General features: G+C 41.8%; 1 protein-coding gene across 1 annotated transcript in view; it reads left to right on the top strand.

Annotated features, from left to right (window-relative positions):
* Window positions 1–25,981, top strand: part of tmf1 (TATA element modulatory factor 1) — a 50,027-nt gene that overhangs the window by 21,416 nt on the left and 2,630 nt on the right. The window contains exons 9-16 of the mRNA XM_080183400.1: window positions 1,478–1,570; window positions 2,735–2,891; window positions 4,934–5,126; window positions 12,367–12,436; window positions 12,518–12,610; window positions 12,809–12,928; window positions 18,776–18,928; window positions 22,091–22,216. Coding sequence (XP_080039526.1) covers window positions 1,478–1,570; window positions 2,735–2,891; window positions 4,934–5,126; window positions 12,367–12,436; window positions 12,518–12,610; window positions 12,809–12,928; window positions 18,776–18,928; window positions 22,091–22,216 — 1,005 coding nt within the window. The remainder of the gene's footprint in view (window positions 1–1,477; window positions 1,571–2,734; window positions 2,892–4,933; window positions 5,127–12,366; window positions 12,437–12,517; window positions 12,611–12,808; window positions 12,929–18,775; window positions 18,929–22,090; window positions 22,217–25,981) is intronic.

Below are 25,981 nucleotides of genomic sequence, written 5' to 3'. Positions count from 1 at the left end.
TCTGCCAGATCCTCGCCCACTCGCTCAGCCTATCCTGATCTCTCTGCAGACCTTCCACACCCTCCGCGCAATTTGCTTTTCCACTCATCTTCGTGTCATCAGCAAATTTCGTCACCCTACACTCAGCCCCCTCCTCCAGATCATCTATATACATTGTAGATAGTCACTAGTGGAGTGCTGCAGGGATTGGTGCTGGGGCCTCAGCTATTTACCATTTATGTAGTTGATCTGGAGAAGGGGGCTGAGTGTAGGGTGACGAAATTTGCTGATGACACAAAGATGAGTGGAAAAGCAAATTATGCGGAGGGTGTGGAAAGTCTGCAGAGGGATCTGGATAGGCTGAGCGAGTGGGCGAGGACCTGGCAGATGGAGTACAGTGTTAACAAGTGTGAGGTTATCCACTTTGGCAGAAATAATAGTAGGAGGGATTACTATTTAAAGGGCGAAAAGCTGCAGCATGCTACGATGCAGAGGGACCTGGGGGTCCTTGTGCATGAGTCACAAAAACCCAGTCTGCAGGTGCAGCAGGTGATCAAAAAGGCGAATGGGATGCTGGCCTTTATAGCGAGGGGGATAGAATATAAAAGTAGGGAGGTCTTGCTGCAACTGTACAGGGCACTGGTGAGGCCGCAGCTGGAGTACTGTGTGCAGTTTTGGTTGCCGCACTTGAGCAAGGATATATTGGCCTTGGAGGGAGTGCAGAGGAGGTTCACAAGGCTGATACCGGAGATGAGGGGGTTAGACTATGAAGAGAGACTAAATAGACTGGGTCTGTCCTCGTTGGAATTTAGAAGGATGAGGGGGGATCTTATAGAGACGTATAAGATAATGATAGGGATGGATAGGGTAGAGGTAGAGAGATTCTTCCCGCTCAGAAAGGACAGCAGGACTAGAGGGCACAGCCTCAAAATAAGGGGGGGGGGGGGGGGGTGCAGTTTAGAACGGAGTTGAGGAGGAACTTCTTCACTCAAAGGGTGGTGAATCTCTGGAATTCTCTGCCCATTGAAGTGGTGGAGGCTACCTCGCTAAATATATTTGAGACATGGGTAGATAGGTTTTTGACAGACAAGGGAATTAAGGGTTATGGGAAGAAAGCGGGAAAGTGGAACTGAGCCACTTCAGATCAGCCACGATCTTTTTGAATAGCGGGGCAGGCTTGAAGGGCTAGATGGCCTACTCCTGCTCCTATTTCTTATGTTCTTAAATATCCTCAAAGGGGCATTATATGCTTATATGTTGCTCTTTGTGAAAGCTATTCTAAAATACTATCAATGTATGTTACAACACATGCAAAAACACATTTGTTAATTGCCATGACTAAAGAAGACTATTTGTAAATGAAATTTCTATAAATTTTGGTTTGTAGCTAAATTAATATGCTAAAACTGAATTAAGTCTAAGTATTATTAAGTACAAGGAAGTGATGTGTATATTTTGTATGTGGTAATAGATGTATTTTTGTTTGGTTGTGGTATAGGTGGCGGACCTTAGATTAGGTCTTCAACGGGCTGAACAGCAACAAGCCAGGAAAGAGGACTACTTACGTCAAGAAATTGGTGAATTACAGCAGGTATACATTTTCAAATTTTGGAGCTGGAGACTTTTGATGATGGGAAAACAAGAATAGTAAATGTGGATTTGGAAAGTAGTTTCCTAACTTAGTGGCTCTCAGCAAGGTTTTTAGTGATTAGCTGAGCTGTACAAAACAAAAAGGCCTCCAGTTCAGTGTCTGATTTATGCAATCAGCTTGGGTGATGGGAGGGGCACTGTGTTTGTCCTCCGCATCTCTGGATTAGGAAAGTGGGAAATTGTTCAGCATTAAGCTCCTAATTGTTATGACAAGCCCTGCTGGAAGTGTATGTATGTGAGCATTGGGTGTGATCAGTACAAGATTTGCTGTAATACTGGCTGTCAAATAATTCATTGATACACACAGCCAATGCTTATACATGAATAATAGTCACTTGGGTGATGTACTGAAGATGAATAATGCCTATTGAACTATATCTTATAAGAAGGCAGTATCTTCAGGAAAGGAGGGGGACAGTATTGATGAAGAATGAAAAAAAAATGAGGCTTTCTGCTCAATTTATGTTATGATCTTCAATAAATCATGTCTCAGTTGTATATGACCACAACTGTGTCTTAATCAAATTAAATGAATAGGTGAAGAAAGAAGCTTTATCTCCACCCTTGTTCATGTTAAACACAGTTTAGCACTTGATATCTGTGTTTTGGAAAGTAGATACTGAACTGTTCAATGGATTTTTATGTTGCAGTACACAAAATACCACTGATGTCAAAGTGGCGCTTTCAGCATTTTAAATGTCAAGTATTCGTATGCCATGTTCTTTGTGTCCTAGAGCTTAGAGAAAAGACCAAATATGAAAGTACCACTTTTCATGATCTCTAGCAGTGCTGCTGTATGGTTGTTTAATTTTAAATTAGGAAACAAAGTAACATTAAAAATAGGGAGCAAAAAGTGAAGTAGCTTTTTGCACTGTATATCTACTATATCTCGCTGTATACATGATAAACCTGAAAATAGATTCAACCTGAAAACAGCTCAAGATTGAGATAATACAGATTTTTGCTGCTGCTTTTATTCTTTTCCTAAGTCCATGAATGGAATTGTGATTACTTGTAAATATAAATGCATGTCATTCCACACTTACTTTGAGGAGAGTTAAAATACATTCAATATAAAGTTTTAACCAGGATGAATTTTTAACAGAGACTTCAGGAAGCAGATAATCGCAACCAGGAGCTAAGCCAAAGTGTTACATCTGCAAGCAGACCACTGCTACGACAGATTGAAAACTTGCAGGCGGCGCTTGTGGCACAGTCAACATCCTGGGAAAAACTGGAAAAGAACCTATCTAATCGACTAGGTAAAGATTAAATATTTAGGGAAGTGCTGGCTACAGCAATCATCTCATGTATGAATCCCAACCTTATTTACCAGTGAAATACTTGAAGTATTTCCCAAAAATATGAACATATATTTGAAGGAAAATTTTGTAGAATAACAATATACCTCCTATGGGGTTGCTCATAGATTGAAGTGGTGTGTTTAATATATATTCTTAATTACATAGAACATAGAACATTACAGCGCAGAACAGGCCCTTCGGCCCACGATGTTGCGCCGACCAGTTTTTTTTTTAAAAAAATACTGACCCACTAATCTAAACCAATCCCTTTTCGTCCATAAACCTATCCATAGATCTCTTAAACGCCCCCAAACTAGGCGCATTTACAACCGCAGCAGGCAGGGCATTCCAATCCCTCACCACCCTCTGGGTAAAGAACCTACCCCTGACATCCGTCCTATAACTACCACCCCTTAATTTAAAGCCATGCCCCCTCGTGCTAGCATTCTCCATCCGAGGAAAAAGGCTATCACTATCCACCCTATCTAAACCTCTAATCATCTTATATGTTTCAATAAGATCCCCTCTTAGCCTCCTTCTTTCCAGCGAAAACAACCCCAAATCCCTCAGTCTCTCCTCATATGACCTCCCCTCCATACCAGGCAACATCCTGGTAAACCTCCTCTGCACCCTCTCCAAAGCCTCAACGTCCTTCCTGTAATGTGGGGACCAGAACTGCACACAGTACTCCAAGTGCGGCCGCACCAGAGTTGTGTACAGTTGCAACATGACGCTGCGACTCCTAAATTCAATCCCCCTACCAATAAACGCCAAGACACCGTATGCCTTCTTAACTACCTTATCTACTTGATTCCCAACCTTCAGGGATCTATGTACACATACACCTAGATCCCTCTGTTCATCCACACTATTCAAAGTCCTCCCGTTAGCCCTATACTGAACACATCTGTTACTCCTACCGAAATGAATTACCTCACACTTCTCCACATTAAACTCCATCCGCCACCTCGCGGCCCAGCTCTGCAACCTGTCTAAGTCACCCTGCAAACTATGACACCCTTCCTCACAATCTACCACACCACCAACTTGGGTGGATTAGTAAGTTTGCTGATGACACCAAACTATACCCTCATCCAGATCATTAATAAAAATTACAAACAGCAGTGGCCCCAAAACAGATCCCTGAGTTACTATCCCTGAGTTACTAATTACAGTTACTATGTACTGGTAGGAAATTTAGATCCAGACTTTGAGCTGCAGCTTTCCAACTTTGTTATTTCTTTCTCCCAACTCAAAATTTTTGCACTGCGATAAAGTGAAAGTTATCAGTGTGCAGTGCTGCTTGCTTCTCAAACTGTTCATGCCATTAAAAATCTTGATGGTCATCACAAAACAACTTCAGTGGCTGAAATCTAGCTTCCTTAAGGACATTAGTAAACCACGTGGGTTTTTATGACAATCTATGATAGTTTCATGGTCGCAATTACTGAGACTAGCTTTCAATTCCAGATTTATTAATTACATTTAAAATCCGACCAGCCGGTGGGATTTGAACCTCCAGTGGAGGTTCCTCAGAGCATTAGTCTGGGCCTTTGGATTACTAGTCCAGTGACAACACCAATATGCCACTATTTCCATCCACCACCACATCCCAACCCCCATTTAGAACGGAGTTGAGGAGGAACTTCTTCACTCAAAGGGTGGTGAATCTCTGGAATTCTCTGCCCATTGAAGTGGTGGAGGCTGCCTCGCTAAATATTTTTAAGACGCGGGTTGATGGGTTTTTGATAAGAGAGGGGATTAAGGGTTATGGGGAGAGGGCGGGAAAGTGGAACTGAGCCACGACAGATCAGCCATGATCTTATTGAATGGTGGGGCAGGCTCGAAGGGCTGGATGGCCTACTCCTGCTCCTATTTCTTATGTTCTTATGTTATGTGCTTAGTTATCAAAAGAGAAGCCAAAAGAAACCCAAGAGCTGTTGGTTCATGGTTGTCCATTGGTGTTCGTCACACTAAAAATCTTAATTTTTCAATGTTAGCTGATGGTCAAGCCCAGCTTGCTGCCGCTGTGGAAAAGGAACGGTCTGTTTCAGAAGAGCTTCTCACTCTTAGAACCCAAGTCTCCTCATTGGATTCTCAGAACAGCTTGTTACGTCAGGAGAAGAGTAGACTGCAAGCTCAGCTGGAGTCTGAAAGAGTCAGGCTTGAGAAAACTGAAGATGAAAGCAATAGGTAAGCAAATTGAAAATTTCATGACTAATTTGCAGCATAGAAAGAGATCATTTGCCAAACTACCATTGAATTATTTTGGATTTAAAGTAAACTCATCTTAAATATTGACCTTAGGGGCAATTTTAGTAAGGCTTTGAAGAGGACAGAGGGTGTGGCAGTCAGATCAAGCCTTAGGGGTGGGATTGAGAGGCTGTTGGGTGTCACGGTGGGCCTGGCCATGGTAGGTTGGTTGGCAAGGTGGGAGAGTCCTCATTTGGGGGATATGGGGAATACTGTGTGTTGGAAAGTTCCTGTTGGGTGTTTTTAGTTCCTTGGAAGTGGGGGTTGGGGAGACTAGTAAAGGGGCACAGGGTTGAGGGGAGTATTCTGGGGGAAGGCTGGGTGGGTCTGCACAAAAGTTACCCAGAAACTAGAGGTGGTGCTAATTTTCCTAACATTTTCTGCCTAATTATGGATGTACCACATTTTCGATGCTTCCCAATGCAGCATAAATGCCCTGGGAAATGTGCACTCCCTAGGCAATTGTCATGCAAATCTTAGCTTGAAACCTCTAGGGGTTCCTTAGCTTATCTTTGGGTACCCCTCAAATACGATGCCCTGGAGCTCAATAGTATTGGCCCAAAGAGTTGAATTTATTTACTTTCATGACCACTGAAAGTACCAAGGTCCTTTACAGCCAATTAAGTGCTTTTGAACTGTAGTCATTGTTGTAATGTAGGAAACGTGGCAGCTAATTTGCACACAGCAAACTTCTACAAGCAACAATGTGATAATGGCCTAACAATCTATTTTTGAGAGTTAATAAAGGGAAAAATGCTGGTCAGGACATTGGGGACAACTCTCCTGTTCTTCAAAATAGTGCCATGGAATCTTTTATGCCCAACTAAGGGGGAAGACAAAGCCTTGGTGTAATGTCTAATCTGAAAGGTGTCACCTTTTGACAGTGCAACAGTTTCCCAGCACCACACTGGACCGTTATTCTGGATTGCCGTGCTTAAATCCTAGAGTAGAATTTGAACCCACAATCTGCTGATGCAAAGACAACACTGTTATCAACAAAGCCATGGCTGATGCAGTTGGGATTACAAAATGCCGAATTAACTTTCATAACTTGCTTTTACTCCTGGTATCATTCTAATTACTCTTCATTGTACCTTTAAAAGATTCCAAAGTGTATACCCTTATTGAATACCCATAGTTCATTTAATGCTCCCAGTTGTGGTGTAACCACTTATTTTGTGATATATTCAGTGTTCCTATGTATTCATTGCATATTTCCATTCCCTTTTCATCTTTTCCATCTCTGCTCCCAATTTTGTATCTCTGTATATTCAGTGCTATATTCACCGTGCCTCCATTCTTAAGAATTAATGTGTTGCAATTTTTAATAACTATCTCATTAATAGATTTTTTTTACTTACTGCTTTTATGTTAGGAGTAAGACAAATGCAAGTAAAACTAGGCTGCATTCTTCATTTGACTCGTATTTTGCATTGGCCTTCACTTTAGAGGATACGAATAACATCCCAGAAATAGCTTAAATCAGGAAATGGATGGGAGAGAGGGACTTAGGAAAATTACAATCACCAGGGAAGTGGTAATAAGCAAATTGTTGGAGCTGCAGGCTGACAAATTCCTGAGTCCTGATGGATTTCATCCTCAGGTCTTGAAATGGCTAGTGGGATTGTTGGTGCATTGGTTTTAATTTCCCAATTTCCCTCGATCAGGGATGGCTCCATTAGATTTGAAAAATCAAAAAAGGAGGGAGACAGAAAGCAGGAAACCACAGGCCAATTAATTCAACGTCTCATAGAGAAAATACTGGGAGGTGTCATTAAAGATGATACAGCAGAACACTTGGAAAACATAGAAGTTAGGATCTAAAAGCCAGGTTGCTTCCTGGGTTTTGACTTGTCCTGTAATAACATCAGCTGGGGACATAACATAAATGACTTGGATGAAGGGACCAAAGGTATGGTTGTTAAATTTGCTGATGACAAAAGGATAGTTAGGACACTATGTTGTGAAGGGGACATAAGGAGTCTACAAAGGGTCATAGGTTAAGTGAGTGGGCAAAGGTCTGGCAAACGAGGGCAAATGTGAAATTGCCTATTTTGGCAGAAGGAATGAATAAAGAAGCGGATTATCTAAACAGTGAGAGATTGCAGAGCCCGGAAGGGAGCTGTTGGGGGCTTTTGGTGGGGGGGTTGGAATTTGGGTGTCCTAGTGCATGAATCTCAAGTAATTAGGAAAGCTAATAGAATGTTATTGTTTATTGTGAGGAAATTTCAATACAAGAGTAGGGAGATTATGCTTCAGTTACATTGGGCATTGGATAGGCCACATTTGGATTACTGTGTACAATATTGGTTTGCTCATTTAAGGAAATATGTAAATGCTTTAGAAACAGTTCAGTGAAGTCTAATACACGAGAATGGGTGGGTGTATCATGAGGAAAGGTTGGACAGGTTGGGCTTGTTTCCACTGGAGATTAGAAGAGTAAGAGGCAAGTTGATTGGAAAATTTTGGACCCTGTGGAATATTTGATAGGTTGATGTGCAGATGATGTTTCCTGTTGTGGGAATCTAGAATTAGGGGTCACTATTTAAAAATAAGAGTTCACTCATTTAAGACAGAGACGAAGGGGATGTTTTTCTCTGAGGGTTGAGTCTCTTTGGAACTTTTTTCCTCAAAGGCAGTGGAAGCAGAATCTTTGAATATTTTAAAGACAGAACTAGATAGATTAATGATTAACAAGGGGATGAAAGGTAATTCTGGATTGGGAGGAAAGAAGAGTTGAGGTTACAATCAGATTCCTTTAAAACTGAGATGAGGAAGAATTTCTCCAGCCAGAGGGTGGTGAATCTGTGGAACTCGTTGCCACAGAGGGCTGTGGAGGCCAGGTCACCACAAAAGCTCGATGGGGATAGGCCACTCTCTAATGCCCTGCCACCATAGTACACCAAGGGCCTGGCACCCATGTTTACTCCCGAGGCTGTTTAATGCAAAATATATGTTATAATTTAGGTGCTAGACTAAACTTAGAGTGCTACATACTGTGATGAAAATATTAAACTGTAATACACTTGTAATGTCAAATTTGACCTATTATGCAATGTACTTATACACATTCTAGCAATAAAGTACTTTTGGGAAGCAAAATTAGGCATACTGATAGGAATATTATGAGTCCATGGCCAAAATTAAGTTGGAATTACATTCTACCATTAACATTGATACATTGTGGATACGGGTGCTAGTTAGAATTACTAATAATAAATAAATGTTTTAGCCTGGAGATTGCCAGACCACTCCTCTTCGGAGATATATGGATATTATTCATTTTACAAATTACGATGCAGTGGTTTTTAGAGATGGATTTTGATGAAAATTCTATTCTTGCTCCCCAACGGTGCCACATTTATCAGATGAATAGGTAAATTATACATCCATCTAGATCTTAGTGATCATTTGTGCTGAACTAGCTGATCTCAGCTGGGTGGTATTGCACTCTATCACCTTGGATTAGCAGGACTAAAATTGACAAGGCTTCTGAAAATTTTTATTTCATAATTGCGTTGCTAAGTGATGCATATGGAACAAAACGTTGTTTAGAAACAAACTATCTTTTCAGAAACTTGTTGCCCATTTATGACTTGTATTGGTTCCATAAAAGAAAACAGTTCTAAACTGAATTTATATAATATTGAACAAACTTGCATACAATTGGTGGCACAGTGGTTAGCACTGCTGCCACTCAGCGCCAGGGACTTGCATTCGATTCAGGCTTGGGTGACTGTTTATGTGGAGTGTGCATGTTCTCCCCTTGTCTGCGTGGATTTCCTCCCACAGTCTAACAATGACAGGTTAGGTGGATTGGCCATAATAAATTGCCCCTTAGTGTCCAAAGATGTATAGGTCAGTTGGATTAGCCATGGTAAATGCGCAGGTTTGCAGGGATAGGACCTGGGTCTCAGTAGGATGCTGTTTAGGAGAGTTGACTTGATGGACCGAATGGCCTCTTCCTGCACTGCCAGGATTTTATGGTCTGTTTACTGACCCCTTTAATTCAGTCTTGCGTAAAAAGCCTCAGTGGTGCCATCTGTTGGGTTTCCTTGGTAATTCATACTTCCTCAAGCCTGCTCAGTAGAGCAGAATGATAACTTTTTTCTCCAGAATAATTTTAAATGTGGGAACTGATCCTCAAGGATGTTTCCAGTAATCTTAAGAGGTTATACGTGATGGACATTTAGCTGTAGTTTTATATATTTTGATGGATTTATGGTAGCTCTTCAACTGTAGAACTTAAGCGTGTAATACTACGAAATCCAACCAGTGGCTTTGCTACCAACACAATTCCCAGAAAATTAATCTTTGTCATCCAGCTAATTTTTTCCTCTTTGAACTTAGTTTGCTTATTCACTAATTTTCTTATTTGAATTATGTGGGCTTAGAAAATTGGAACGGCTGCCTGTAGTGCTATCTCAGTGGTAGATAAATCCTACATCTGAACATCAAGATCTGCAACATAAGGTGAATGCAAGCTAATAGAAACATAGATTTAAACTTCCACATCTAGGGCCGGATTTCCCAATCTCATCTGCGACTGGGATTCTGCGGTCCCACTGCACTGAACAGAGATTTGGCTGAATGCCAAATTCTCTGTTCTCACTGGCAGCGGTGGGGTATGACCAGCAATGAATTCTGGCCGTTGTCTCCAAGGCTTCCTGGTAGTTCGGCTATGCAGCGTTGAAGGACAAAGCTTTGATGCCTCAATCTAAACACAGTACAAAGGTGCTTCCTTAGTGGAAGTGTCACCTTTTGGATAAGGTGTTGTTGAAGCTGTTCAGTGCAATACGAGCTGAGCAGCTGGGAAATGCGAAATATAGACACTTACGCAAGAGATAGGTGTAAGCACCGTATGGCAGGTTTTTAAAAGGACATTCTTTTATTGTACTTCATGGACGTTGACAAAATTTAGAATGGATAATTCAATTAAGTTAAACTGAGGCGTTGCCTGATGCAATATTTCAAAGCCATCTCGGCCTTTTGACTAAGACGAAACATCATATCAAGCCCAAGATGAGTTGCTATGCCCCCACTAGTCAGCTTGGATCTTGTTTGATTGAGCCCAAGATGGGGTGCAATGCCTTGCAGCAGTTTGCCCGTCTAGTGGGGGACCATGAATTGAATTCAATTCAATTTGAATTTTGGTTTGTTGGATGGAATAAAAATTAATTTAAAAAAATTAATGTAGACAAAATGTTCAATATGTTATGAATTAATCTCTTGTGATTTGAAGCATTTGGTTACTTTCCTTCCTGTCACTGTTGTTGTTATGTCACATTTTGTCTTTCTGTTTTTTTTCCCTTTCAGATAGAAAATGGGGAGTTGCCTAATTTGGGGAAAAGAGCCAGAAACAGATGCAGGCTGCATTTGGGTGGGGATTTATGGATAAAATATGAATCTCAGTGACAAAATCTCCCATCCCCTTCCTAGCCCCCTCATTAGCTGCTGCTTGTTACTCACCTCACCCTTATTCCTTCATCCATTGCTAGAATCATCAGCTCTGCTGACCTAGTGGATCATCAGAGCTGGGACAATTTAGGAGATTTTCACAGGAACTTCATTGCGGTGTTAATGTAAGCCTACTTGTGACACTAAAATAAACTTTAAAAAAACTGCTTACGAATCATCCTGACTCGAAATGTTAGCTCTATCCTCTCTCCACAGATGCTAATCAGACCTGTTGAGGTTTTCCAGCATTTTCTGTTTTTGCACTTTCTCATAATATTACTTGCTCTTTTGCTCAGACTAATACATGTTCTGAAGATTGCATAATACAAATAAAAGTTACTATCGTTTTTCTACCTAAAATAAATGTAACTCAATTATGAAGCTTTTGAAATGTATCCTTTAAATGAGAAGAAATTGCTGGAAACATAAAAATATCCTATCGTTATGTTGATTTGGCATCTCATAAGATTAATTACTCTGAGTAGAATTTAATAGTTGCAACAATGGATCTGTCCATTGGCTGGAGAGCTAGTGGTAGTCATGCCATGGCTATCTCTGGGAGCTCCTTCAGGATTAAATCCCAGTCAGGTAGTCTGTTAACTGTTACTGGGGATCCCAGCTCATGTGGGGGAAATTTCTCCTGCAGGATGGTTTTCTTGCTTTTCAGAGCTGCTGGCTAATCAGCAGTGCTAACAGGAGCGGTTGCCATATGTAGTACTGCAATAGGCTTATGGATGAGAATTGTCACCAGAGTCCTGAAACACAGAAAAGTGGGGCAAAATCATTGGGGCCAGTTGTGAAGGGCCCAGCAAGGAAGGAAAGGGGATTCCATGTTAATGGCAAGACCATGTATGCTGGATTCATCTCTTGTTGTTAGTAAGTCTCAGGAAGGAGGGACTCCGCCCCACCACTACCACTAGGCTACAGGCATGCTCGCCAGGGTTTATCTGGAGGTCTGCTCACATGATATGGACTCCTTTCCGCAGTGGCAGCAGGATGAGGCCATTTCATGGTTACTTCAGGACCTCAAGCAGCCTCCAGGTTGGCAGGCCATTCTCAAACCTTCCTGCCCCAGATCTAATTGAAATGAGTTGGGAAGATTACAGGCTCTGGACCTTAAACCTTTCTGCCCCATTATATGTCGCCACTCCAAACTTGCTTCCCAGCTAGCTCCCAAGAGGAGTATTAAATTCCACTTGTGTACAGTCAGATTGCACAACCCAAATTTAGATCCTGTCATCAGAATTCTGGGTAAAACAGTCTGTGTATTTTGAAGACTTGGAAATTAAAACTCAATTAAGGCATTTGAAGACCCAAAGGATAATCTAGTGGATAAATTCAATTGTGTTCCTGTGGAGTAAGCACTTTTATAAAAATTATTTAAGACACCATTTTGGAAATTGATCAAAATTATTTTAGAAAAAGTTTTAGGTGACTGGTGGGTAAAGCTACCTGATAGTTATGTAATTGCAGGGTAATGCATATAAACAGACAAAGCTGTAGAAATGAATAATGGTACAAAGTTGACACAAAAGTGTGACATGAATTGCAAGATGCTTTACTGTGACATAAAGATACAGATAGCTATGATTCCAAGTTAAAAAATTCAAATCTTGTACATTTGAAAAGTTTAGATTTAATAAGATAAATCATGCTTTTTTTCTATAGCCACGTAAACAGTAAAATAATTAGCCTTTCTGAAAAATTTGTTTATTAATTTCAGGCATCATGTGGAATTTGACAATCTGAAGACTGAATATATTAAGGCCCTTGAAGAAGCAAAGAAAGAAAAGGTAGAAAAAAAAGAATCGATTTGATTATTCAGCTGGATCAGAGTCCCTCAATCTTCTTCATAATACCTTTTCTCATTTTAGATTGCCTTGACTAATCAGTTAGAAATGGAGAAGTTGAAAGTTGAGCAGGAAAGGAAAAAAGCAATTCTTGCACAAGATGCATTAAAAGAGAAGGTATTTTATTGAAACTTTTAAATCATGATCTGAATGAACGTTTGGTATATCTAATTGATGATTGGATGCTGCGCATTTACTTGGAATAGCAATTATTGACATAAATTAGAAGTGCTTGGACCATAACTGAATTTCATTGTTTTTCAAGTTTCATGTGTATTTCATTGCAGTCTCACTAGTTCTATGTTTTTTCCAAAGGAACGGAAGTTGTTTACTAATCAGGTGCTGGAACCAGTGTCAAGTACTCCAACACTCTCTCGATCTAGTTCTGTCAGCGGTGCTGAGATGGCATCTTTGCAGGCCTCCATTAATTCACAGGTGGGTATAACTAATCATATAGCAATGCTTCTGAGGGAAGATGGGTAGTGATATATGGGATGTGGATGGGGAGCAATGAAGAGAAGCTACCTGGAATTGTTGGCCCATGTTTAATCTGTTTAAGAGATGAGGCATTAGAAAATAGAGGGTTGGAATAATGAGTAGCTACTCGAATTGGAAAGAAGTGACTACTGATGTTCCACAAGGATGTGTACTGGGGCCTCAACTATTCACTAAGTTTATAAATGACCTGGATAACAGTAGAGTGCCATACATCCAAGTTTGCTGATGGCTAAGTGATAAGTAGTATAGTGAATAGAATGAATGGGAACATAAAGTCACAGAAACGTTGATAGATTAAATGATGGCAAAGTTGGAGCAGGTGGATTTTATTGTAGATAATTTTGAAGTCTTCTATTTTAGGTTATAAATGGATATATTCTAATATTTTTGAAAATGGTGAAAAGTTAGGAACTGAAGTTTAAAGAGTTTTAATTGTCCCTATACACAGATGAATGTCGTGTAGTGACCAGGTTTAATAAATAAACAAGAAGGCCAATGCAATGCTAGTCTTTATGACTAAAGAGCTGAAATATAAAAAGGACAATGTTTAGTTACAGCTAAACAAAGTTCTGGTTAGACCACACATGGTTCTAGGTACCACATTTTACGAAAGATTACATTGACCTTGGAAGAAGTACAGTACAGATTGACCAGAATGTTAATCAAGTTGGCAAAGAATTTCTTTCTCCTCTGAACTCTACCTCTAATGGGGCCAGGAAATGCTCAACAGGGATAAAGAGGGAAGCTTCCAGTCTGTGTGTTATGCTGTGGGCATTAGCTACATTCAAAATTTATGGACCCATTTCAGGTGGCCTTGAACTTTATGTACATTTCTATTACTTCAACAGTTTGTCAAATAATGTTGGGGGTGAGATGGGTACAAGAATTAAACGAAGAAATTCTCAGGCATAGTGGGCCCAATTTTACCATGAAGTTGCAGCCATTTTTGAGCACAAAAACTTGGTAAAGTTGTGTGTGAGGCAAGTAGTACAGTCTGCACTGGTTCCCTCTTTACCAAGGCCCGAAAATTGCACAATCAGCACCATGCCTGAAACATAAAAGTCCGATTCAGGCATTCCAGTTAGTGAGGAGGCAGGTGCCAAGCGTTCATTGGCTCTCTGCTTGAAGTTGGGGGGTGGGGGGATTCACTGCCATCTGCTTGAGATCGGTGGGGGAAGGGGTCCACTGCCACTCTGTGAGGGAAGTGGGGGGGCACTGCCACTTTGTCTGAGGTCAGTGAGGGGGAGGGGAGCCACTGCCACTCTGCCTAAGATCATTGGGGGGGATGGAGGGGGGTCCGCTGACACTCTGCCTGAGATCAGTGGGGGAGAGGGGGTTTACACTTCTACTCTGAGATCAGTGGGGGGGAATGAGGGGTCTGCTGCCACTCTGTCTGAGATCAGTGGGAGGGAAGGGGATGTTCCGCTGCTTCTCCGCCTGAGATCATATTAGTATTAACATAGGAAAATCAAAAATAAGTCAGCTGTCCCAATTTGATGTACAGCAGCATCACAGCAGCCAAAGATGTGAAGCTGAATTGTTGATGAGGAATTACAAGCGTTGAAGCAACATTTTAATGTTAGATATTAATGAGTTTCCGGGTAGAGAGAGAGTGTGCGTGTATACACATTTATGCTGTCTCACTACCGTCACGACAGTGAGTGTTTGTCTCATTTAATGTTTGTTATAGTGGAGGCCTGTGCTACACCATCTGCATTGCAGTTAAATATGGATTACTTCAGCAATAGATTGGTGGAAGGAGGGCCCACTGCCACTCTGGCTGAGATTGGTAGAGGAGAGGGTGGGGAGGGGGCTGCGATCAGTCTGGGTGGCGGGGGGTGTGAAGGGAAAAGGGGTCAGTAATGTTGTGGGGATGGGGCAGTGTCTGTGGGAGGAATGAGGATACATTATCCAAACCCGGGAAGGATGTGGCAGGGGAGTGTTATTCTGTAATTTTTTTTTCTGTGCATGTGCAGTTGGAGGTGCCGATCAAAGATGTAGGGTTTCGGGCACCTTAAGCCCTGCTCACAGGCTTGTGCAGCTCGGAATTCAAAATTGCTGATATTTTTTCAGGCAGAGTGCAAATGGGGGCATCTGAGAACGGGTCTAAAAGTTGGATCTGAAACACACTCAGTTTCAAGTCCGCTCAGCACTTAAAATCAAAAGGGGAAAATAGGGCCCGGTGTCTACAATCAGAACTTTGATATCACATTTGGCAAATTGACAAGGGGGTGGGTTGTCATTCAACATATGACATAGTTGAGTTATAATACAGCGCAAAACCTAGAGACTGGAAAAATATAATGAGCTGATTTGTTGATGGAAAGGAACTGTAAGCATCCATGCCTACAGTCAGTATTTTAATGCCTGAAATCATTGAATTGTGTCATTGCATTCCATTTCAAAATACATTGAAAACTCTTAATCTCCAATCTGTTGCTGAAGTATCCAAACTTAGCTGCAATGCTTGTTATATTTGCAGGTGGTGTAGCACAGGCCTCCACTATAACAAACATTAAATGAGAAAAACACTTACTGTTGCTGTGGTAGTGAGCCAGCATAAATGCGCATGCGTGCGCACGCGCACACACACACACACACACACACACACTCTTTCTCTCTCTCTCTACCTGGAGACTCATTAACATCCAACATTAAAATGTTGCATCAACGCTTGTAACTCTTCATCAACAATTCAGCTTCATATCTTTGGCTGCTGTGATGCTGCTGTACATCAAATTGGGACAGTTGACTTATTTTTGATTTTCCTATGTTAATACTAATTGGCACAATTGAAATAATAGTTTTAAAAGCGTATCTAATTTGTGATTAAAAGGCTGCATATGGTAGCTGATTCTAATTTAACTGCAAGATTGGAGCTGTTTTTAATTTTTAAAATCTGCGCCTAAACTCTTTGCATTTATGATTTTAAATCAATTTTCCATAGTCTGGTGGCGTGGACTTGAGACAGTGGTAAAGCTGAGAGTAAGAGTCACCTCGTGGGCTCCAGTAAACAAATTTAGCAGCAGAAATGTTAGTAGCTATGTCCCAGAATCCCAAAGTATATAAAATCAGTTTGAAAATTGCCTCAAGAGTCTTAGCACAGCACAGAAAACTGCAGTATTGATTTTGCCATTTCTGCCCTGTTTGAAATTGCTATTGCAATATTGATAGGAACAGATATTGTTGTGATGCCGGAATAATATGCATGCGTTGATGTTGGTGCAGTAGCAAGATGATTCATTAGCCCACATTCACCCACTAATTCTAAGTAATAGGAATGTGAGTGCACTTAATACATGATACTCTCCTTTGTCTCTGTGTACTTCATAGATATTGGGCGGGATTTTCCCATTTTTCTGCAGAGTGTCACAGCGGGTGGGAAATTGCGCTGAAGCCATTGGCCCCAGCGACAGTTTTCTCCGTCATATTGTTAGCCTGATGGAGAAAAAAAGTACAAGTGGTGGGTTTGACGAATCAGAGCCCACCCCACCAGCCACTTAGATTTTTAGAGATAGGCGTGCCATTTTTAAAGGCTGCCCTGATACAACCAAGTAAAAACTGAATAGCACCATGCGAGGGTGTAGGGGACAGTCTTGTCATGCCTTTATGTCAGCGTGACATGTGATTTGGGCTTCTCGCGGGATTTTCTGCTCCTATTGCTAAACCTGCTCAACAAAGATGGATGTGAAAAATCCCGCAAATAGGTTTGATTTTAATACTCATCCAGCAGAAACCAACATTAAGAATATTGTTTTGAGGCATCTCAAGAGTGCAACATGCAGTATGGAGAAATACTAATTTCTATTTCACTTTCTATAATCATGTTTTGCCCTGGGGCTGTATGTCTGACTTGAAGGGCCGGATTTTACTATTTTGATTTTAAGTGCTGAATCTGGGAGTGTTTCAGGTCTGACTTTTAGACCTGTTCTCAGGCGTCCCCATAAGCATGCTGCCTGAAAAAAAAGCAGTAATTCTGAATTGTGCTGCAGAAGCCTGTGGGTAGGGCTTACCGCGCCCAAAACGCTGCAGCTCCGATCGGCGCCTCCAACTGCACATGTGCAGTAAAAAAAAATAGAAAATCGCTCCCCTGCCACATCACTCCCGGGACTGATAATGTCTCTCCCCGGCCCCCACAGACATTGCCCCATCTCCACAGCACAACTGTCCCCCTTAACCGCAACCCCCCCCCCAGCTACCCAGACCAATTATGGACCCCTACCCCCCTTCTCCCACCCCCCTCCCCTCACCGATTGCACGCACAGTGACAGTGAATCGCCTCCACCAGAGAGCCATCTGACGCCTCCCTGCCCCCCCCCACCAGAAAGCCACATGACCCACTTACCTCCCCCCACCAGAGAAACATCTGTACTGGCCTCCCCACCCCCCACCATAAAGCCATCTGACCCACCTCCCTCTTTGCCCTTACCATAGAGCCATCTGACCCGCCTTCCTCCTTCCTCCCCCCCTCCTCCACTGAAGAACTCACCTGAAGAAGGAGCGACACTCTGAAAGCTTGTGCTACCAAATAAACCTATTGGATTTCAACCTGGTGTTGTGAGACTTCTTACGGTGCTCACCCCAGTCCAACGCTGTCACCTCCACGTCACAATTAAAATGGAGCAGGGATTTCCCACTATTTTACAGTGTGATCAGGCTACAACATTAAATTGCAGGCAGCAAGGATATTTGATGCAAGACTGAAAGGCCCTCTTTAAATATGCAGATCAGGTTTCAGTTACATCATAAGGGCTTGATCCATCATTTTAACCTGGGCCTGAATGTGGAAAGTAGTGTTGGCTTCCCCACCATGTAAAACCTGTCAGGAACAACAGCCTCAGACAGAAAAATAATTTGCACATTTTTTTTAAAACTTCTGCTCTTTCTGGCTCATCTCTGCTCCAGGATTCCCCCAACTAGGAATCCTGACTCAGAGGACTTAACTTGTGCTGTCTTCCATATTCTTGGGCACCGAGCAGCAGCTTCCTGCCACATAATTTTACTAGCTGGGTGACAACTGAATGCCAACTTACTAGAGAATTCAACTTTAATTTAAGTCCTGGTATCATTGTCACTATCTTATCCAGTGCTGCACTGTTTTGAGATGATATTTCTCTTCATTTACTTCTTACCAGCACTTGTAGATTCTCACTAGTAATGACAGTTCTCTAGTTTAAAGTTGTAAAATGTTTTTCTGGCTATAGGATTTCTTGCTGCACTAAAAATCAAACAAATTCTGAAAACGAGCAGAATAGAACAAAAATAGAGAGGAAATCAGACTAATGAAAAGCAGAAGCATTGTAGCAAACTGAAACATGAAAGGAAAAAAAGTGGAGGAAAAAGAAACCTAAAAAAAGAGTGAAAAAATGTAATTAAGTCAGCTTGAAATTAAGAAAGGAAATGAATACATTGTCAAAGAAAAAGTAAAGAAATAGTGAGCTCAAATTGTATTTTAGTTTTGAGCAAAGAGAAAGGAAAAATATAAATGTTAATGGTGGCATAACTCCACAGCAAATAAAAGGTGCAACATGTTTCTTAAGAAGTGTAAGAACCCTTTACATGTAGATTAAACATTCATTTTGTGCAAGAATATCCTAAAGACAGGCTCATCAAAAATCTATGCTTTGAACAGCAATGAAATAGAACTAAGTGAAAATCAAAATGTTTTGTTTCTGAACTATTAATAAAGTATAGTCTCTGCTGAAAATCTAACTGAGTAACACTATGTTACAAATAATTGAACAGTAAACATGTGAATATTGACTTGTAAGGTACATTTTACAGGATGATTTGTTTGAACATTCGTTTGCAACAATGACTTCATCAGCTAGTGGTAACAACTTGTATGAAGCCCTTAGAATGGGAGCAGGATCAAGCTTCTTTGAAAATTTGCAGTCTCAGCTGAAGCAAAGAGAAGGAGAAATTGTACAGTTGCAGGTGGGTGATAGTGAAGTGAGTAACGCGTGAAAACATGTAAAATGGTTAGCGTACCTTTGCCTCCAAATTGATGTTTTGACTGTGCTCTTTAGCAATAATTATGCTGACTTCTACTGCAATATTGAAATGTTTTTGTCCTTGATGTATGCCTGACATGGAATGTATATTACAAATATCAAGAAAATTACAATTGTATAGAGGCACATACTGTATGGAGATGAGTCAAATTTTATGGCACTTTCTGTAATTTTCAGGTTGAAATGTTTTGTAATGTACTTTTACAAATTTTATGAATAAAGTATTTTTTGGGGGGGGGGGGGGGGGTGGAAGAGGAATCAAAATAAATGTGCAGTTCCCATTAGCTGCATCTTGCCCAGTCCTACCCTTTTGAAATCCCCAGTGCAAACATTTTGAGGCTGATTTTACCATCACGTTGCACCCGTTTTTGGGTAAAGGGGGGTGTAAAACGCTTAGTGTGATTGGCACTGGTTTTCGCAATCAGCGCCATTTTACGAGCGCCGGATTTCCAGTGTGGTCAGCCTGTTACCGAAAATAGGCGGAGAGAGGTTAATGTATTTAAATTCATTTTAATGCCGTTTAACATCTGCCTAGTGAGGTCAGAGCTCAATCATCCAGGCCTGCCCCCCTTTATGACCTTGTTGGGAATGGTTTTCGCCGACGAGAAATAGACATACTTCCCATGAATGGGGAGCTGTCGACTTGGCCTTGCTGGTGGAACCGAAGGCCATTGAGGGCCCCCGGGCTGACCAAGGGCAAGGGGGTGCAGTGCTACCCTGGCACCTGGGCAATGCCCAGCAGGCAGTGCTGGGGTGGGGCTAATGGGGGAGGGCAGTGAGGCTGTGATTGGGTGAGGGGGCCCACGATCATTCTGGGCGGCAGGGAGGTTGGTGGGGGCTTTACCTCGGGCTCCCGCGATTGTGGGGCAGGGAGCTGCTACTGGCTGCCTGCATTAGCAAGGGCCTGACAGCTCTTTTCTGTCAGACCCCTGCTGCTGCTAATGTGCATGTGCAACATCAGAGGCCTGCACAGGCTCTGCAGGTTTTGGGCATGTTAAGCGCTGCCCACGGGCTTCTGCAGCAAGCAACAGGCTCGTTCCAAATTTTGCAGTTAGAGTTGGGGGGAGGGTGCTGAAAATGTGCTCACAAGAAATATCCGAAACACACTATTTCCTAAATGGTGGGCAGACATGAAACAAAGATGGTAAAATCAACACCCCATATCTTTGAGGCTGCCTGTATTTGCAATGCATACCTTTATCGTGTTCCCAAATCTGTCCTAACTTATCTGTTAGTTGTGCAATGGTACCTAGCATATTGCACTACTCTACCATACCAGCCTACTGATCTCATACTGTCCCAGCGCATGGAACAGACAACATTCAATGGAACTTTTTTATCAGCATGGTATTTCTGGGCTGCAACGTTCATGTGAATTTGGTGCGCCACAGAGTAAAAGTTGCATCGAAGCTTTTGGCACACAGTGCTTGGGTTGGTGACTTCAGTTAACCTTTCATTAATTATTTTTGTGCTTGAAACTCGTTGTGTCCGTTTTTGGGTAAAGGGGGGCGTAAAGCACTTAGCGTGATTGGCGCTGGGTTTTGCGACTGGCGCGGTCAGCCTTGCTGAAAATAGGTGAGAGGCAGGTTAATATAATTAAATTTATTTTAATGCTGTTTAACATCTGTTTAGCGAGGTCAGCACCCAAAATGCTTCAGTAAATTCAGGCCATTCCTATCTGAGAATGAAATACCAATGTTTAATGGCCTTTCATTCTCCACAAACTCTCACCCCATCCACACCTAACCAAAAATCTTCCTTTCCTTCAATCACTTAGAACCTCACTTGTATCGTGTACCTCTCCAACATTCTCTCTTCCTCTGACTTCTCAATCAGGATGTTAATTTTTTTGCATTTGTCATAGTGGGAAGAAGATGATTTTCATATTGATAGGTTTTAATGAATAACACTTCATTTTCTATGGCCCTGGTAGGTCTAGTGCATTTGTGGAGAGAGAAATAAAGTTAATATTTCAGATTGATGACCTTTCTTCAGGACTCCATTGATGTTTTAAGAATTTATATTACTACATCTTCCAAATGGAAGGACGGCATGGTGGCAGAGTGGTTAGCACTGTTGCCTCAGCACCAGGGACCTGGGTTCAATTCCAGCCTTGGGTGACTGTTTGGAGTTTGCATGTCTTCCCTGTGTCCACATGGGTTTCCTCCAGGTGCTCCAATTTCTACCCACAGTCTAATGAATGATGTGCAGTTTAGATGGATTGGCCATGGTAAATGTGTGAGGGTGGGCCTGGGTAGGATGCTGTTTCAGAGAGTCAATGCAGAATCATTGGACCGAATGACCTCCTGCACTGTGGCTGAAGTCACAAACATGAGAATAAGTTCTTGAACCAAGTAACTGGAAATTAGGTGAAAATCTCATGTTGAGCGCCATATAAACAATTATCCCTGAACTGTGCACAAAGTTGTGGGTTCTTACTTGCTACTATTTTTGACTATGATTTTATTGTCTTTTTCTTGAGTTTATTTTTCTTATTTATTTATTAGTCACAAGTAGATTTACACAAACAATTCAATGAAGCTGCTGTGAAAATCTCCTAGTTGCCACACTCCGGTGCCTGCTTGGGTATACTGAGGGAGAATTGAGCAATTGGTCAGTGCACCTAACCAGCATGTCTTTTGGACTGTGGGAGGAAACCAGAGCACCCTGAGGAAACCCACACAGACACGGGGAGAACGTGCTGACTCCGTACAGGTTGTGACCCAACTAGGAATTGAACCCAGGTCCCTGGTACTGTGAGGCATCAGTGCTAACTACTGTGCCACTGAGTTTTAGCAGTGCTAATGCTGAAAACTGGCATTGACCAATTTTTAAATCAAATTTTTCTTGGTTTTGTGGATTACAGCTTTTTAAATACCAATTGCTTGTGTAATTTTGCTTCTAAGTTATTCGTGAATGGACTCTGCATTTTCAATTTGTTGTTGAAACTGATCTGTTGGTGGGTGAGCAAGATTACACATGCAACCCTGATTTTATAATTAAATAAATCTGTATTGATTTTTATCCTCCCGAAGAAGAATATTACAAATAAACTAAATCAGACTTCTTCAATCCTCTTTTGCAGCTTGAAATCTCTAACCTCGAAAAGACTCGAACCATCATGGCTGAAGAACTCGTCAAGTTAACTACACAGAATGATGAACTACTAGAAAAGCTGAATGAAATTCCCAAGTTACGTGTACAGCTTCGAGTATGTCCTTGTCATTTATTTATAGTATTTTCTTTTAAATGTTAACTAGCAGTCCCTGTAATATATTCAATGATTAGCTGAGTCACATAGATTAAGAAGTTCTTGAGTTCAATTGTTTGTTTCCACTGAGTCAGCTCTTTTGTTGTGGTGGTAGGTGGAGTCATGGTAGTTGACTGAATCTGGCCTTCACTGTGACAAGTGAAATTGTGACAAATGAGTTCTAGTTTCAGCCGCCAGTGGAAACAACTTCCCTGCTTCTATTTTATCTATTCCCTTTGTAATCTTACATGATTTGACTTCTTACAAGTGAAATTGCCTTGGATTCCATTGCTGATCACCATACTGGGTAGAAGTGCATCTGTGTAGAGCTTTGTGAAAACAGGGTTTGACTTCTCTGTGGTGCAAACTCAATGTAAAGTTTTCTGATGCGGATTGTCAAGGCTCATTTATGAATATTAATTGCTTGGGTAGAATCCTGAAACAAGCCTGGTATTCTGGAACGTATCCCCCTAAGGCAGACTTGTCCAAGAAATGGCCTGCAGGCTGCATGTGGCCCAAGAATCATTTTTAAATGACCAGCCACGTATTCCAAGTATAATATTCCACTTCAAACTTCCTGGAAAGAATTTTTAAAAATTCCCAGGGGTTTGCTCAACCAATCGCAGGCTGGTTTCTTTCAATGGCTGCTGATAGGCTCACTAGTGGCTGTCTGGGTGAAACCAGCTTGTGATTGGACGTACAAAATGTCATCAGTTACCAGGTAAGTTTTTAATATATATTTATGCTTGGGGAGCTTAGAGCAGTAAAGCAGGTTCAAGAGGAATGGGCGGGTCAGAGCTGCTCGGAAACTTAGGCTGGACAGGAGGGAACCTTTAAGGGTGGGAACCTGAGAACCTTGGGGGAAGGTGGGAAGAGGGCTAGGAACCAGGGCAGGCTTGGAGGTTGGGGATCTGTCCCTAGACAGGCGTCCTGGCCGACAGAACAGTGGGTGGGGGAGGGATAGGGTTGGAGAGATCAAGTTCTAGGCTGGGCTAAAAACGGCTTTTTTGCTGGGTGGTGAAGGAGTGGTACATGAACAGATTGCTGGTGTGTGTGTGCGTGCGTGCACGCATTGGTCAGAATTGTGAGATACATGAGTGAGTGAGAGTCTGCCTTTTGTCCAGTTTCAATTTTCCTGCTCACTCTCACTACCACACATTGATAAATATACGCACCCACACACTCTCTGGGTTTTTATTACTTCCTCATTTTTAATTGAATTTCTTACTGCGACATTGTTGTACTTCTGCTCAGCAATTTTTTCTCTTTTAAAACCTCAACTTTTATTTGCAAATCAGTTTATTGCTGTGCCAAATCTTATCTTTCCAAAATTTGCTCATCAGCTCCTTGAATGAGAAAAGCATGCAAATGTGGCTGTCCCGTGCTACAATGTAGAAAAGCCTGTACTAAGGAGTTAATTCCTATGGCACAGTATTGGGAAATGAGAGGAAAGGAGGACTGCATCAGCAAAAGAAAGAAATATAATTTGTAGAGGGGCAAACCATAGAAATTTAATATTAGAGAGGCTTTCTGTTTGAAATTTGAACTTGATTCGTATTGTACACTTAAAGAAAGAAGGTTAGAGTATTCAAGCATTATTCCTTCTGCCCACTCCAATCTCTAGGTGAATGTATAAATTTTAATTTATTTTACCCTCTGGTTCCTATCAGTTTTCATCCTTACAATCAGAAGATGAACACTCACTTGAGTTCAGCCATTTAAGTACATGGTCTCGTCAAATGTTTTTAATAGCCGCATGCATACATTATACATTAAAGGGGTTAACTTGTGTGTGGCCTGGATGGGAATTTTTGGGTTGCGGCTGTGCAGGTTGGAAGCAACATTGATTGGAATGATTCCTTTCGGGACGGCTCCTTTTGTTTTCACTTTTTATTTCTTTGTTTCATAATTCTCCTGGAAAGGGCCTATTAAATGTTTAATTCATTAAAAACGCTATATATATATATATGCAAGTTGATGTTGGTTAAAAGATGTTGATTAAACTTAAAGCTGAGGTCCCCAGCATTCTAGATACCAATTCCATTCACTCCACGTGAGATCAAGAAACAGCTGAAGGCACAAGATACTGCAAAGGCTGTGGTCCCTGACAAAACTCCAGCCATAGCACTGAAGGGTTGTGCTTCAAAGCTAGCTGTGCCCCTAGCTGAGCTGTTTAGGACACATTGAAAATTTGTTGTGGTTAGGGGAGGTCAATCATCACAGATGCCAGTGTCGTAGCTGTAATGGAACAGCTTGGCTAGTGACATGGCAAGTGCTGGAGCATGGAGGCACAGTGGTTAGCGCAGCTGCTTCACAGTGTTCAATTCTGGATTCGGGTGACTGTGTGGATTTTGCACATTCTCCCTGTGTCTGTGTGGGTTTCCTCCTGAAGTCCAAAGATATTCGGGTTAGGTTGATTCACCATTGTAAAATTGCCTCTTGGTGTCGGGGGACCCAGCAGGGTAAATAAGTTGGGTTACAGGAATAGGGCCTAGGGATTGTGGTCAGTGTAGACTTGATGGGCCAAATGGTCTCCTTCACTGTAAGGATTCTATGGTTCTCAGTACTATTGCCAGAATATTGTCAGGGCCCATAGCCTTTGTAGTCCTGCCACATTCAGCTGTGAATGGTGTTAGCAGTGCCTTCAGCCTTTTCTTGATATCACATGGAGTGAATTGAATTGGCTAAAGACTGATATCTGTGATGCTGGGAACGTCTGGAGGAGGCCAAGATGGATCATGCAGTTGGCACTTTTGGTTGAAGATTGTTGCATGTGCTTCAGCCTTATCTTTTGCACTGATGTGCTAGGCTTGTCCATTATTAGTATGGGGATATTTGTGGGGCCTCCTCCTCCTGAGTTGTTTTAATTGTCCACCATGATTCATAGCTGGATGCAGCAGGACTGCAGAGCTTAGATCTTACCTGTGGGTTGTAGAATTGTTTAGCTCTTTCTATTGCTTGCTGCTTATACTGTTAGACACGCAAGTAGTCCTGTGTTGTAGCTTCACCAGGCTGACACCTAATTTTTCTTAGGTATGATTGGTGTTGCTCCTAGCATCCGTCCTGCACTCTTCATTGAACCAGAGTTGATCCCCCTAGCTTGTTGATAATGGTAGAGTGGGGATATGTTGAGCTGTGGAGTTAAAGATTGTGGTTGAGTACAGTTCTGCTGCTGATGATCCACAGTACCTCATGGACAGTCTTGAGTTGCTAGATCTGTTTGAAAGTTATTCCATTTAGTAAGTGATAGTGCCACACAACATAGTGGAGGATATCCTCAGTGTGAAGGTGAGACTTTGCCTCCATAAGGACTGTGCAGTGGTCACTCCAACCAACACTGTCATGGACAGATACATCTGCAGCAGGCAGGTTGATGAGGATGAGGTCAATTATGATTTTTCTCTCTTTTTGGTTCCCTCACCACTTGCTGTAGTCCAAGGCAGTAGTTATTCTCTTTAGGATCAGGCCAGCTTGGTCTGCGGCAATACTTCCGAGCCACTCTTGGTGATGGACATTAAAGTCCTTCACCCGGAGTACATTCTGTGCCCTTGTCACCTTCAGTGCTTCCACCAAGTTGAGTTCAACATGGAGTACTGATTCATCAGCTGAACGGATTGTGTGTGGTAATCAGCACGAGGTTTCCTTGCCCATGTTTGACCTGGTACCATAAGACTTAATGGGGTCCAGAGTTGATGTTGAAGCCTCCCAGGATAACTGCCTCCCGGT

This window comes from Carcharhinus amblyrhynchos, chromosome 3, assembly GCF_965287045.1.
Source record: "Carcharhinus amblyrhynchos chromosome 3, sCarAmb.v2.hapA, whole genome shotgun sequence".
Taxonomy (NCBI): domain Eukaryota; kingdom Metazoa; phylum Chordata; class Chondrichthyes; order Carcharhiniformes; family Carcharhinidae; genus Carcharhinus; species Carcharhinus amblyrhynchos.
The sequence above is the reverse complement of the archived record's forward strand: the minus strand, read 5'-3'. Positions and strand labels throughout refer to the sequence as shown.